The 14,655-nt window shown below is 36.3% G+C and overlaps 1 protein-coding gene across 5 annotated transcripts in view; it reads right to left on the minus strand.

Moving 5' to 3' along the window:
- Positions 1–14,655, minus strand: part of ASPH (aspartate beta-hydroxylase) — a 219,281-nt gene that overhangs the window by 168,257 nt on the left and 36,369 nt on the right. For 2 of the 5 annotated variants that reach the window (XM_059394634.1, XM_059394636.1), the window contains exons 2-4: positions 13,145–13,294; positions 11,582–11,626; positions 9,640–9,708 (exon numbers count right to left, since the gene is read on the minus strand). In XM_059394634.1, the coding sequence (XP_059250617.1) occupies positions 9,640–9,708; positions 11,582–11,626; positions 13,145–13,294 (264 nt within the window). Of the gene's footprint in view, positions 1–1,529; positions 4,243–9,639; positions 9,709–11,581; positions 11,627–13,144; positions 13,295–14,655 lie in introns of those variants that run through there. The other 3 variants (XM_059394635.1, XM_059394637.1, XM_059394638.1) reach the window with 2 other exon arrangements.

Genomic DNA, 14,655 nt, shown 5'->3' on the forward strand with positions numbered 1-14,655 from the left:
AGGTCAGTTTCCCATATGAAATTCAAAATATCCTTTCTCTTGGGGGAAAAAGGTCCAATAATTTTTTCACTTATTTAAGTTGGTTTAAAAAATAAAAGCATCCATGTTTTCTTAGACAATGGGTAACTTCCCAGGTTATCACTCAAGACTAATAACCCCAGCAAATATTTAATAAATATTCTATGTTGGACTCAGGTTTGAAGAGGGATTCAAATGAAGCCTAAGACTTGGTTCCTAACTTCAGGACCTCACAGTCTAGTTAATATCTACTCCAATGTATTACACTTGGTTATATAAGGATCAACAAATATCAGAAGCAAACTGTTTGGCATACAATTATGTCAATCAACTTGTGCTAACAGAGTCTGAGTCAGTGAATTTCATGAAAACTCTCCAAATAATGCATTGTAATCAAAGAAAATTCCACAGCCCAAATCACAGAAAACTACTTATTTTGTAGACCGGGATCTTATTTAGAAAAGATCATGAGGGTGCCTGTGTGACTCAGTGGGTTCAAGCCTCTGCCTTCAGCTCAGGTCATGATCTCAGGGTCCTGGGATTGAGCCCCGCATTGGGCTCTTGCTCAGCAGGGACCCTGCTTTCCTCTCTCTCTCAGCCTGCCTCTCTGCCTACTTGTGCTCTGTCAAATAAATAAATAAAATCTTTAAAAAAAAAAAAAAGAAAGAAAGAAAGAAAAAAGAAAAGATCATGGTATCAATCACCAAAAGGTGTTATCTACCAAGGAATCAATCAAATTAAGAATAGCTGCCTATGCCTACAGTTGCTTTTGAGAATTCTCCAAAGCTTTGTCAGGGTACACAGAAACATTTTATTCAGTCTAGCTAACTGTAAATAAAAACAAACCAGAATGCAAGCAGAAAAGTTGTCTCACATGTTTGGATACAGCTCTATGAGACAGGTAGGTAATTCCCAGAAGAATCGAGTACAAGATGAAAAGGCAGGATCACCCAGCATTCCATTATGCCCGAAGCATTGACGTGATTCTCCCAAACAGCAAGCTGGTGGCAAGGCCTCAGGGATTCAATACGACCAGCACCCAGAAGATGGCTCTCCAACTGACTCATACCCCACCACTCCTGTCTCGGAGAAAATCAGGCCTGAAGGAAGCTACAGTGCAGAAAAGAAACACCCAGAGTGCCACTTTCTTGTTTTTGAGCCAAACTTCAGAGAACAAAACTGGACACATAGCAATGGGTCTCAAGAAACAAGTGGGCCAGGTCTGAGGAGGCAAGATGACATCTGTATACAGAGTTCATGCTGCCAAGTTCTGGGTGTTTTAAGTTAGAAAAGCAGAGTAAATGTGATACAACTCCAAACTCCATTCAACTACAAATCAGTACTCAAATGTACAGAATTTTGCCTTTCTAATAAGCTTAAAAGGCATAAAACTAGGGAAATATTTATACTATGAAATGAAAATGAAACAATAAATCGTTAGAAAAATTAAAAATCAAAGATACAATAAATAAAATTTAAGCGAAGTAATTTTGATCAGCTTCAAAATACTCTACACTAGTTTTGCAAACAACTTTATTTTTTTCTCACAAAAACAAGTCTTTGCTACAAGTTGAAGGAAGTCACAGAAGTCAGGGGTTCACCAGCTCCCTAGGTTTTACGTTCCTCGGAGACTTTTCAACAGGGCTGACTAGCGATGGGGTACTAGATAAAAAGAAAATTATCTCTTCATGTCATTATTTTTCACTTACAAAAATAAAGCATAATTAATTTCTGTACATAAAACATGCATTAGTATCATTACCATGACAAAAAAAAGAGCCTGATGAGAAATTAATGATTGCAAACATCTTAACATGCAAATTTAGTTCATTTATTTCTCGAACTCATCACAAATATTCTAGAGTTAGTAGTAATGAAGCACAGAAAAACAAGACTGCTTTAAAAGATACATCTCAGACACCTGGCTATGTGAATTTCATTGAGAGAGGCCCAAAACTTTTTTTTAAATTAAACCTAATGAAAGTTGGTATTTCACAGTACTCTGCTCAGAGTGGAAGACACAATCAATATGCACAAAGACATAAACTTTCAAAAAGAACATTACTAAAATCATACTTTTGTGTTCCAGGATATTAACATTTCAAAATCTGAAGCTTTTCACTGTCAGAAACATGAACAGAATGAAACATACTCCCTGAGTAATCAGGGAAAGACAAACTAGAGTTTTACTAGCCATGTAACTGTCCGATGTACATCGTGTGCAGCCATATGCAAAAGTAGCTTTAAAATAATGCTTTTTAAGATGAGCAAGTTGCAGTTTCTTCTGACACATATAAGTCGAGAACAAAGGGGGAAACGGATGTGTTTCCCCCAGTTCTCATTTGATACTTTAAACTCTCTGGCTATGGCTGAGTTATGATACATACTTACAAATAGTTGGGGGCGCCTGGGGGCTCAGTGCGTTAAAGCCTCTGCCTCCGGCTCAGGTCATGATCCCCGGGTCCTGGGATAGAAGCCCACATTGGGCTTTCTGCTCAGCAGGGAGCCTGCTTCCTCCTCTCTCTGCCTGCCTCTTTGCTTACTTGTGATTTCCGTCAAATAAATACAAATAGCTGGATAGCCTAGGGTCCTGATTGCCAACAGAAAAACTAAATTTGTCATGTTCCCCTCTGAAAAAAATGCGTGACTTCTCCACTTACTGAAAGCAACTTGGTTATATATTAAAACGCAAGGAATGAATATTTGAAAAGAAGAAATTACTAGAGTTAAATACATAAAAATGTTCAAAAATAGAAATATATTCAAATTTTCAGCTCAATGAGGAATCAAAGCCAAGTTAAATTTCCTAGAGGCTCAGAGATTTAAAAACACAAAACTGCACTCCCTAAAATGGTAGCAGAAACCAGAGGTCCTAATCGCTTTCAAGCGGTAAGGAAACAGATGAAATCTCATTTTATGAATGCATGTTATATAAGGTTAACATAATTCCTTTTGCTATTACTGAAGCAAACTCATTTTAAATGAACTGATTCAAAAATGCTTTTTAAGGTCTTCAAATGGCAAAAGATTTATTCTCCTGAAAAGAATTACCACTTAAGTAAATCTATAAATCTAAAAACCATTGTTCTACCTAAGCCGAGGGTGATAGCCACTTAATAAGGAGATACATGGAAAAAAATGAAAAAAGACTTATTTAGGATGAATAATTTTAATATGTACAGCATTATTTAAGATACATATTCACATTTTCCCTCTTGTGTAATATGCCTGCTTAAAAAAAATACAAATTACTTTCTCTGGATGTATATTTGGAAATAAAATTAAAAATAAATTTTGCTTTCATAGACAAATATTCAGACCTACTACTATCTGAATACAGTAGTTTCACTACCCTAAGGCAAAAACATGGGGTTATTTTCAAATTATTTTAAAAGCACCATTAGTACAGAATTTTACACTGAAATTTGTATTAACCTGACAAATCAGTTAAGCTAAACAAATTACAATAAAAAATATCAGCATGTTAAAGAACCATCACTTTACACATCAGTCATCTTAAAGATCAACAGAGAATCATTTAATTTATGAATCATGCTGGAAACATTTTTATAATCAAGTCCATTATAATCATCTCAATTAATAGTGTGTTAGAAAGACAAGCATCAAGGGTTAATCACAAAACAATTTGCTATGAAGCTTCTAAATTTAGTGCTGTGAATACAACATAAGTTGAAACAAAACGATACAGAAACCAATTATACCACCAAGAATATCATTCTCAATGCACTTTGCAGACTACTACAAGAATGAGGAATGCCACTTTCTTCACTAGAAGTGGGGGAGCCAAGCAAGGGACTAGCTAGGAGCTGGACTGGGGAGAAAGATCACATGGTTGCCTTATACGGTTTGATCACAGCTGCCCCACTGCTCGTGAAGCCCTGGGTAAGCAAAGGAAAGAAAGAAACAGGACACTGCTGCAGGTTTTCATAAGCCAATGACTTCAGTCCCTGAATCAAAGTTACTGGTTATGTAAATCCAAAATGACACAAGTCTTGCCCTGAACCCCTTCGTTCTGTGACGTACCATCAACACCATCTGCGGTTTCGCTTTCTTCTTCTTCTTCTTCTAGCATTTCAAAGGGAGTCATTATATCATAGAGAAATGAGAGGAAACCATAAAACCAATCTGAACTTTCCTCTGCTAAAATATTAAGGACTTCCTCAAGAGAATCAATATTTTCATTACTGCCATCTTTGGTCAGGCCTACATAAGAATAAAGGAAGAGAGAAAGAGAAAAGAAGGAGAGCAGTTAGGTGGAAAAAAGAAGCTGAGGAAGAGTGATCTCAAAAAGGACGTGCATCACGGTCACAGACGTTAACAGAAAAGGTAACTTCGGAAAACAAAGAAACCGATTAAGATCCACACCTTACAATCAACTCTCAATCATGTACTGCAGGAAAGGCACAATTCCACCAATCCTTGCCACTCCTACCAGCCCCTAGCCAGGTTTGCCTTTCCCTCATTAGAGAATCTACAGCCCCAAAACAAAACTGTATTCGCCAAAATTGACTGATTAATGTCAATGGGAAGAACGAATAAAAGTAATATGAGGGTAAAAAGATCCTTCTGGACAGCCTCCATGTTTGCTGATTTACCAACCAGATATTATCGAGAGTTGATTATATAAGCATTTACATATATCAATAAATATTCATAGAAGAAAATAAAAAGGTTCATTTCCTTACATTTTTCCCCTTCAGACATAGAGTTTACTTAAGAAACTCTGGGATTAATATGACTAGCAAGATTACTGTTTATAGCATTCACAGATGAACATAAAATTTATTCAAATTATGTCAGATAATCAAATGTTCCCACTACCAAATGTTAGCTTTTCAGTACTCTGGCTACTTACTCATGGCCCTATAATTCTGACCACTAAGAGTCAGCTATTAGTAATAATTCACTCTGCTAACCAATATTAAATTTGACCAAGGCCCCAGCCAGTCATTTGCAACAGGAATATTTAAAGCTCTCTTCCCATAAGCCCAAGAAGTTAGCTTCGACTAAAAAGATCCATGACTCCTGTTGTTTTTTTAAATATTATTCCCAAAATGGGCCACCACGATGTAAAGAAAACAAAGTATGTATTGGTTTTATCTTTTTTTTTTTTTTTTTTCCTGTTTAGAACTGGCTTTGGGTAAGAAACATCTCTCAGCCCAGTAAATATAAAAATCTACCAATACAGCCAAGCCCTATATAACAAGACCTGTAATTCTGAAAGAGAAAAAAACACAGGGTAGAAAGTTCTGCCTGTAAGAAATGTAAACATGACTTGAGAGCTTTCTTGATGATAACCACCTCACTCAGTAGGCTGGGCTTTGGCAACTCAACATTTCTCCATGTAGTGTAAGAGCCAGGAATCAAGATTGGCAGGTAAGGTACAACAGTAAGACAGCTAGCATAAATATTAAAGTATACAGTGTTTTATCCCCACTTCAGTGCACGGAAGAACTACACCATATCATTGTTCAAGTATGGGGGTCAGGGGGAGAAAATAAACTCCAGTTAGTATTTTTGGTATTTAAATTATTTGTTGACACAACTGGATTATTTTTTCACTGAATTTAACAGTTGACAAGTACTATGAACAGAGGAGATCTGTATTCCCACTGAAATCTCTGCGGGAATAACATTCTTTCTACTTCCTGCCTTAAAACATTATAAATAACTGGGGTGCCTGGGTGGCTCAGTGGGTTAAGCCTCTGCCTTCAGCTCAGGTCATGATCTCAGCATCCTGGGATCGAGCCCCAAATCAGGCTCTCTGCTCAGCAAGGAGCCTGCTTCCCCCTCTCCCTCTGCCTGCCTCTCTGCCTACTTGTGATCTCTCTCTATCAAATAAACAAATAAAATCTTTAAAAAAAAAAACCACTATAGCTGTATATTTATAATAAACATGTTTATTTTTTCCTCTATTTTCAAATATTAGTACTTCTAAGTATCAAATATAAAACTTTACCAGCCTTCAGTATGACAAGCTGAAGGATTCAACAAATATGCAAAAGTACCTGAACAATGCAACCTTCCTGTGGTTCTTAAGACAAAAATATTACCAAATACCAAACAGAAAAAGGAATTACTCTGGGTATGTAATTCCTTAGTCTCTAAGAGCAGGCCTGACCCCAAGGGCAGGGTGTGAGCATCTCTGAGTGGACAAGATCCAGTTCACTTATGCATCTGTCTGGTCTACAGATGCTTACCAAGGTTCTAGGAATTGTTGACCGGCTTCCCTTTTGTTCTCCAGCCACACCTGACATGGGGCCAGCAAGGTGCTAGTCACAGACAAAAGGACAATCATGCAATCCTTGGGTGGCATTACTCGAAAAGGATGTTACTCTTAGCAACTGGTACCTGGACCATTTTCCTGTTGATTTTATTTGGGAAACAAGTTTTCAAAGAATACAATTTCCAACAATGTAGTTTTCAATAACCCAAACTGATATCAGAGATAATTTATTCTAATAATTTGACCACAGAAGTAGGTAGCTATGTAAACTAGGAAAGGTTTAGAATATTTTCAAAGTATATCATAAGCACCATGGCCAGAAACAATGAAATAAAATTAATGACGGCTGTTCAGAATATCTTGATTTACTCAAACATATTTCATTCTCTTGGTATTTCAAAAGAAAAGCCAAACCTTAAAATATGAAATATAAATATGAAAGTGTACACTTCCTCAAATTGATAAGATTTAGATTATGCAAATTTAAGAATGAGAAGGAAATACTCATCAAAGAAATGTTGAACATAGTAAAGCTCAGCATATTTCAACTGTTAATACAAGCTCAGCTATTTCAACAGTTACAACAAGCTCTCCCCTAATCTCTAGCTTCCTACCTGAGTCTGCCCTTTGGTTTCCTGGTGCCTTAATCCAAAGCCCTTACCTCTGAGCTGCCTCTCCAGTGAAAATGCACCGAGGAAGCCTTGCTTCTTTTTGGGTACACGCTCACTGAATTTGCTTCCGCATAACCTCTCCCTGAACATACAGAGCCCGTTAATGTCCCCAAGAATTTCACCAGGCTCTCTTTGCAAACTCCTGCGAGTAAGAGAGGCACAACTAAGCTACAATAACCTCACTAAACTAGGCAAGACCTTTAGTCATAAAATTCAATTCCAGGCAAGCCAGTATTTCATGCAGAGAACTCAATTATTATAGAAATAAGATCAGAGGACCTAAGTGAGCCTGACAGTTCACCTTTGGTTTGTTCCAGCTAACTGTGAAGCCACAAGCTAACCAAGAATTAGTACCTTTATATGATAAAATATGATAAAATCATTTACTTTAGCCTTTATGCATTTAATAGTCAAATTATCAAAATGAACTCTGAGATTCACCAAATTTGGTTCTCACTCCAAATATATAATTCTTGCAAAAGGAAAAAGTTATGATTTGCCCATAGCAAATACATGTCTACTGCAAATGGCAATGTTCAAAGATACAATTAATTAACCTCTTAATGGTTGCTTAAAAACCTTATAGGTGGGACGCCTGGGTGGCTCAGTTGGTTAAGCAGCTGCCTTCGGCTCAGGTCATGATCCCAGCGTCCTGGGATCGAGTCCCGCATCGGGCTCCTTGCTCGGCAGGGAGCCTGCTTCTCCCTCTGCCTCTGCCTGCCATTCTGTCTGCCTGTGCTTGCTCTCGCCCTCTCTCTCTCTGATAAATAAATAAAATCTTTAAAAAAAAAAAAAAAAAAAACCTTATAGGAAATAAACTCTTATAATCTATTAAAATATTAAAAATCAAGTTCCTAATTTAAGTTTTCTATAGAAAACAGTGTGGGCTATAGAAGAAATAACATTTCAATTTTTAATAGTTGATATTTCCTGACATACCACATAGCTGATTTTAAGCCAAAAAAAAGAAAAAAAAACAACAAAATATAGCAGATGAGAATATTATTTCTATAAGTGAGGAAACATGGACCACATGAAGTTATCTTTAAAATGAACAAGGTTCACTATTCAGAATTCATCATTTAAAGCAAAGTAGTAAGTGGAACAATAAACCACTTATAGGCAAGCAAATTAGCATCATTCTGATAGGTTAAATTCTATATATCTTACTTCTTTTTCATGTCTAGGATTATAGTCTTCTGAGGATTTACTATATCCAAAGAAAAATTTAGATATGTAATGACAAAATTACATAAAAAATTCCATTAAGATTAAGACAGGAAAAAAAAAAAATTTCATCAAGAGTAAGCTTCCAGGGCACCTGGGTGGCTCAGTGGGTTAAGCCACTGCCTTCGGCTCGGGTCATGATCTCAGGGTCCTGGGATCGAGTCCCGCATCGGGCTCTCTGCTCAGCAGGGAGCCTGTTCCTCCTCTCTCTCTCTCTCTCTGCCTGCCTCTCTGCCTACTTGTGATCATTGTCTGTCAAATAAATAAATAAAATCTTAAAAAAAAAAAAAAAGAGTAAGCTTCCACTGTTAAGTAGCAAACATAATTCCCACTGAGAAGTAATAAGAAAACATAAAGTCAAAATTGAGAAGCTAAATTACATTTAATCACAACTAAAACCCTTTTTTCCATATTTAGAACTTACTATTTTATAAGGAGGTTAAGATTAATCTATCAAAAATTGTTTCATTGGTTATAGATGTGATACCCTCTCATTTTTTTCATATCCATAAAATAAACACAAAATTGTGGGTCCAAGTTGAATTTCTCTGCACCATTATTCTGGTAAGCATGGTATAGAGTACCATGATGTATTTGTTATTTTTCTAAATACTTTAGTATATAAGATTTTAATACATGTAACACTACTATATTAATAGTATACATGTAACATAGCATACATGTAACACTACTATACTAATACTATACTACTATACTAACATACACTCTTTACTAATAGTAAAGAAAAGGAAGTGATGCTCTTTAACAAGCAGAAACACACATCTCACCAGGCCAGATTACACAAAGCTTGCGTATTAAAAATCAGCATTATCCCTTCTAGGAAGGTAGCATTTTAAAACAAATGAGGGAATATCACATGTTGATACATTACACAAAATATCTCAATGATAAAGATAGGTAATTCTGGTGATAGAAAGAGAAGGGCTCAAGATTTCTAAAATAATGAAACCCGGCCAAAAAACTACTGGTTCATATTTTAATGTTACCTTTAAAAACATGCATGTGACATTTTAAAATGTTGGCTACCATGATTTTATTTCAAAATGGATTTACGTAAGCCTTTAGAAACTTAGTTTCAAATGGAAGTGAATTACGCCAACTGATGCTAAAGAGTGGCTATAATTACCATCTTTGAAAACGGGCTAGTGCATTATCTATATGTTCAGATATTAAGTTCAGAATAGAAAGTACTTTAAATCTGAACACAGATCTGAAATTAGGCTTATTGAAAATATATGTGCAAGAGGTCTATACTTAACCATTTATTATAAAAGTATGCTGAAATATAAGTCCATGGAAAAAAAATTAAGCCATTTCAGTAAGAATGAAATACAGAATTGAAGTGGGAAAACATCATCCATAAAATGTGTGTGACTGGACATACATATTATCAAGGCAAAGATACTGTTTTTCCAGCATTTTACCACCATTAATAAAAAAGAAAACGCTACTTGCCTAGTAAAACTTTGGCATCTTCCACATCAAAATCTCCATCACCATCAGCATCATAGACTCCTAGTTTTCCTGCAAGAGGGAGGAAAAGATGGATGGGAAGAAAAGGGAAAACGAGTTTGATAAGGTATTACCCCTTAATGCAGTCCTGACCATCAGCCATAAATATTACCAATCCATGCAATTCTTTGCTCTCTGAATCCTGAAAAGCAGTGCTAAGTGAAGATATTACCTAAAAATGATAAGAGGATTCACTGACAGATTCAGGAAATGTTCGCCTTACAATCTAAGAACTATAACTGAGATAATATCTTCTTAAAGTTTTAATAATCCCCTGATTTAATCGTTTCAGATGAATTTTTTATTATGTTACCAAAAACAGTTGAGGTAAAAATTTCCACATATATAAGAAACATTCTTGATTTCTAACAGTTACATTAAAATGTAATGCTTCTACAGTAATGAAAGTTCCTCACCACCAATATTCAAAATAAAAAGAACATCCACCAAGCCTCAAATAAAGACTAAATATAAACAAATAACATCAAATATTAAAAATATGAGGGCAATTAATTTTATATTTTACAATAATGATTCATAACAGAAACATCACTAATCAACTTTGAAAAAAAAAGACTTCTGGAAATATAGTTAATAAGACTAGCTTCCTGAAATGTCAAAAAAATAATCTTAGTTATCCCACTTAACACTTAACTAGTGGGGCACCTGGGTGGCTCAGTCATTAAGCGTCTGCCTTTGGCTTAGGTCCTGATCCCAGCATCCTGGGATCAAGTCCCATGTCAGGCTTCCTGCTTGGCAGGAAGCCTGCTTCTCCCTCTCCCACTCCCCTGCTTGTGTTCCCTTTCTTGCTGTCTCTCTGTCAAATAAATAAAATCTTTAAGAAATAAAAAACTTTTAAAAAAGCCTTTAAAAAAACAAAACAACAAACAAACAAACAAAAAACCTTAACTAGCACTGGCTATCTACTACCAAGAAAAACACACAAAGCTTAAAACAAACTACTTGAGAAGACAGTACTACCATATCCTTTCCTCTTCAAGCAGAGTAAAATGTTATCTTAAGGTTTTATCATCTAGGAGCACTGCCATGTTTAGCACTCCAAACTTAAGTCAAATACATTCAATTCCCTAAAAAAAAAAAAAAATCCTAAAATCAACATCATTTAGAACTCAGCACTAGACAGTGGCTGTGAGGAGACATCATATACAGCAGTGTTTTTAACAGCATCCACAGACAGAGCCTTTAGTACGAAAAAACCAATCTGCGGCACTGTTCCCAACTCTTTAATAAGATGTAAGTTAAGACACTGCAGGAGAGCAGGCAGAACTTGTGAAGTAGAGTGGCTATGCGCAATCTTTACCCTCCCAGAGCCCTCGTTATACTTAGGAAAATAGTTAACTAGCAAAGTAGAAGTCCGATATAAAAAGCACACACATACACATTAAAAATAAAAATAAAGGGGCACCTGAGTGGCTTAGTGGGTTAAAGCCTCTGCCTTTGGATCAGATCATGATCCTAGGGTCCTGGGATCAAGTCCCACATCAGGCTACCTGCTGCCTGCCTCTCTACCTACTTGTGATCTCTGTCTCTCAAATAAATAAATAAATAAAATCTTAAAAAAATAAATAACTAAATAAATTAAAAATAAAAATAATTACAATAACAATAACCGAGAGATAAGGAAGTTATCACTTCTGTGGCTAAGAAAATATAAATAAGAAGGGCTGATTGGCAAATGGAGGCGATCTATAGCAGAGAGCTCAAGTAACATTAAAAAGACCATATTTTCTGACAAACTCAAAGGGGGACATTGGTCCTATACCACCTATTTTCTCAGATGCAGGGAATAACTAAATTAGTAGAATAAGGATGAGATTTTAGAGACCGACACAAGTAGACTTAAAATGTACCTCTAATAGCCTACCTTGAAGTACCTCCGATAAGTTATAACGGAAGTCCTTTGCTTTGGCTGCGTGCATGTAAAAACATGAAAATTGTTAACTTGCCCTTAAAAGTACAAAGACTTTAAATCTCTTCATTTGTCTAATAAACGTTCCTTAGCAACACAGCACTGTGTAAGTCAACAAAAGCACAGATCTGTACTCAGAAATTTGTCTCCGAACTAAAATTCTTCCTTTATTACTCTATCATCTATCCAGAGACACTCCTGTTTAAGAAATAATGAAAAATTTCAACGGCGGATTATCCAACAGCATGTTTTGTCTCCCCCCACCGAAAGATGGCTGTAACCTAACATCTAGAGCAGAAGTGCAGAGGCTTTATGGAAGGCAGGGTGGGTTTCGATGCAACGTGGTACATCTAGAGGAGCGTGCATTTTTTTTCAGTGACAGGGCCCATATTTTTCACTGGATCATTAGAGGAAGACCATGTATTCACAATAGCCAAAAAGTAGAAAGAACCCAAAGGTCCACTACTGATGAATGGATAAGCAAAATGTGGTGTGTATCCATTCAATGGAATACTATTCAGCTGTAAAATGCAGTAAGTACTGAACCCTGAAAACAGTATGCTAAATGCAAAAAGGCAGACACAAAAGGACCCATATTGTATGATTCTATTTATAGGAAATGTCAAGAGTAAGAAAATCATAGACATAGAAAGTGTATCAGTGTCTGCCAGGAGAGGGGAAGGGGGGTGATGGAAATATTCTGAATTAGATCATGAGGAATATATTAAAAAGAATAAACTGTACATTTTCACATATTACGAATGTTGATTTTTACGTTATGTAAATTTTATCTCAACTTTAAAAAAAGACTGTGACTTCAAAGTATGACTCCAAAAATGGTAAAGAATCATTAATGTAAAAAGTCATGAAGTGTGTAAACCTGGTGATTCACAGACCTGTACCCCTGGGGATAAAAATATATGTTTATAAAAAATAAAAAATTAAAAAAAAAAAGTCATGAAAAACTGCAGTGATTATGGGGAGAGAAAACAAAAAATAGGAGAAAGGAAGACAACTATCAGAAAAAAACATGGCAATCTCCTCAATAGCATACAGAAAGGACCTACACACACACACACACACACACACACACTGATTCATTCCAACAAAGACAAAGGGGTGTGCTTCTAAATGCTCTCTAAGGTAGGGTCTTGCAAATTGGGTCCTGACATAAAGTCAGTGGCCCAAGAATGTTTAAAATTCATAATACAATACAATGGAACAGAAATTATGCAGTACTGCATTTCCTAAGAGTTAAGCACTATTTGATAAAACTTTTCTGTGCAATATACATACATAAATACTAATTTTTTATTTTTACTACAAATTATGTTCGAAGAAGCTGAAAAGCCACTACTCCCAGGGAACCCTGATAACATCCCCTTTTGTTCCTGCACTGTTGAGAACAACTGAAAGGCTAAAGAAATTACCCCCAAAATAATAATAAATTTTTAAGATTACTAAAGGATGTCTTTCATACTTACAAACTCAAACAAGAAACAATACCAAAATCCTTACCTAAAACTTCCTCATAATCAACAAGATCAAACCAGACGACAGCTACTGAAGTCCAGACGCCCAGCAATGCAATGACCATAAACCACGTGAAAAATGAACTTCCAGAAAGTCCTCCTTTCCTCCCGTTTTTGTGTCCTCCATGCTTTGTCTCTGTTTAAAAATAAAACAAACAATGTCATTATAGAAGAAGACATTTATTGAACACCTCTTTTTGCTGAATTATTTCTCCAGTAATTTGAAAGTACTTACAATGATAAATCATTTCAAAAACAGTTTTCAATCTAATTCTCAAAACATGTTACATAAAATAAAGATTTTTTCCCAAGATTTATTTATTTCTTTATTTGAAAGAAAGAGGTGGGGAGGGGGACACAAGCAGGGAGAAAGGCAGAGGGAGAGGGAGAAGCAGACTCTCCGCTGAGCTGGGAGCTCGATGTGGGGCCGGATCCCAGGACCTGGAGATCATGATCTGAGCTGAATGTGGAGCCACCCAGGTGCCCCTAAAATAAAGATTTTGAAAAAGAAGCGATTCTACTCAGACTCAACACCACACATATAAAACTCTTACTCAAAATAATGAAAAAAAAAATAAAGCACTCATTGGCGAACAATTTTTTTTAAATAACCTTTAAATAAAGGTTGACATAATATGTATATTTTATGTAGTATGTATACCTTTCTTCTAACTTCTTTACATATAACCTCCTCCAAAGTTCAGCACATATCAACAACTTCATGAAGTCACAAGAAATGTGGCCACATCCTTTTCTCTGACCCATTTAGTTTCTGGAGAACCTTCAAAAGCCTGTTGAGGGCCACAGAAAATATCTCCCCCCAAAATGGCTCCATATTCTTAGCGAGAGAGAGAGAGAGAGAGAAGAAGGAAGGAGGCTATTTATAGGAAATAGAGATCAGGGAAGAAGAGAAGCAAAACAGTCCATAAGTCCTCCTCCTTTACAAGACCCACTGGGACCTAAGGAAGCAGGGAAAGGCTCATCATTCACCATCCATCTCAATGCAGGACACAGCTTTGTATACTGTGGTCCACTGAGTATCATTTATCACGTTTGCTATTCTTCTGGAAATAGGCTTCTTACAGCCAAAGTAAACAAAAATAATGAAAGCAAGTGAAACTGACAGAAAATGATCCACGCTGTCTTTAAAAGAAAGGACGACTGCATTCAAATTTCTCTTGAAAGGGAATATCAGCACCACGCTCTAACCAACTGAGCTAACCGGCCAGCTTGAAAGGGAATATAATGTTATTCGAAGGATATGTCATATTCCCAAATGCACTTTGAGAAAAGGAAAAGTTAACAAAGAGGTGGTAGAGCAGGACACTGTCTTCTCTTTGTTGAGCACGTGCCTGCGTAGTTCAAAGTGCTCCCACGTGCATGGTGGTGCGTGACCCTCACAAGGGGCTGGTCAATGTATCTCAAGAGTGCATTTCTGGATGTCTTTACAGAACAACTCTTTTCCAGTGCAACTGTCCCTCACACTGCAGGGCAGCT

Source organism: Mustela nigripes, chromosome 3, assembly GCF_022355385.1.
Source record: "Mustela nigripes isolate SB6536 chromosome 3, MUSNIG.SB6536, whole genome shotgun sequence".
In the NCBI taxonomy this organism is placed as follows: Eukaryota; Metazoa; Chordata; class Mammalia; order Carnivora; family Mustelidae; genus Mustela; species Mustela nigripes.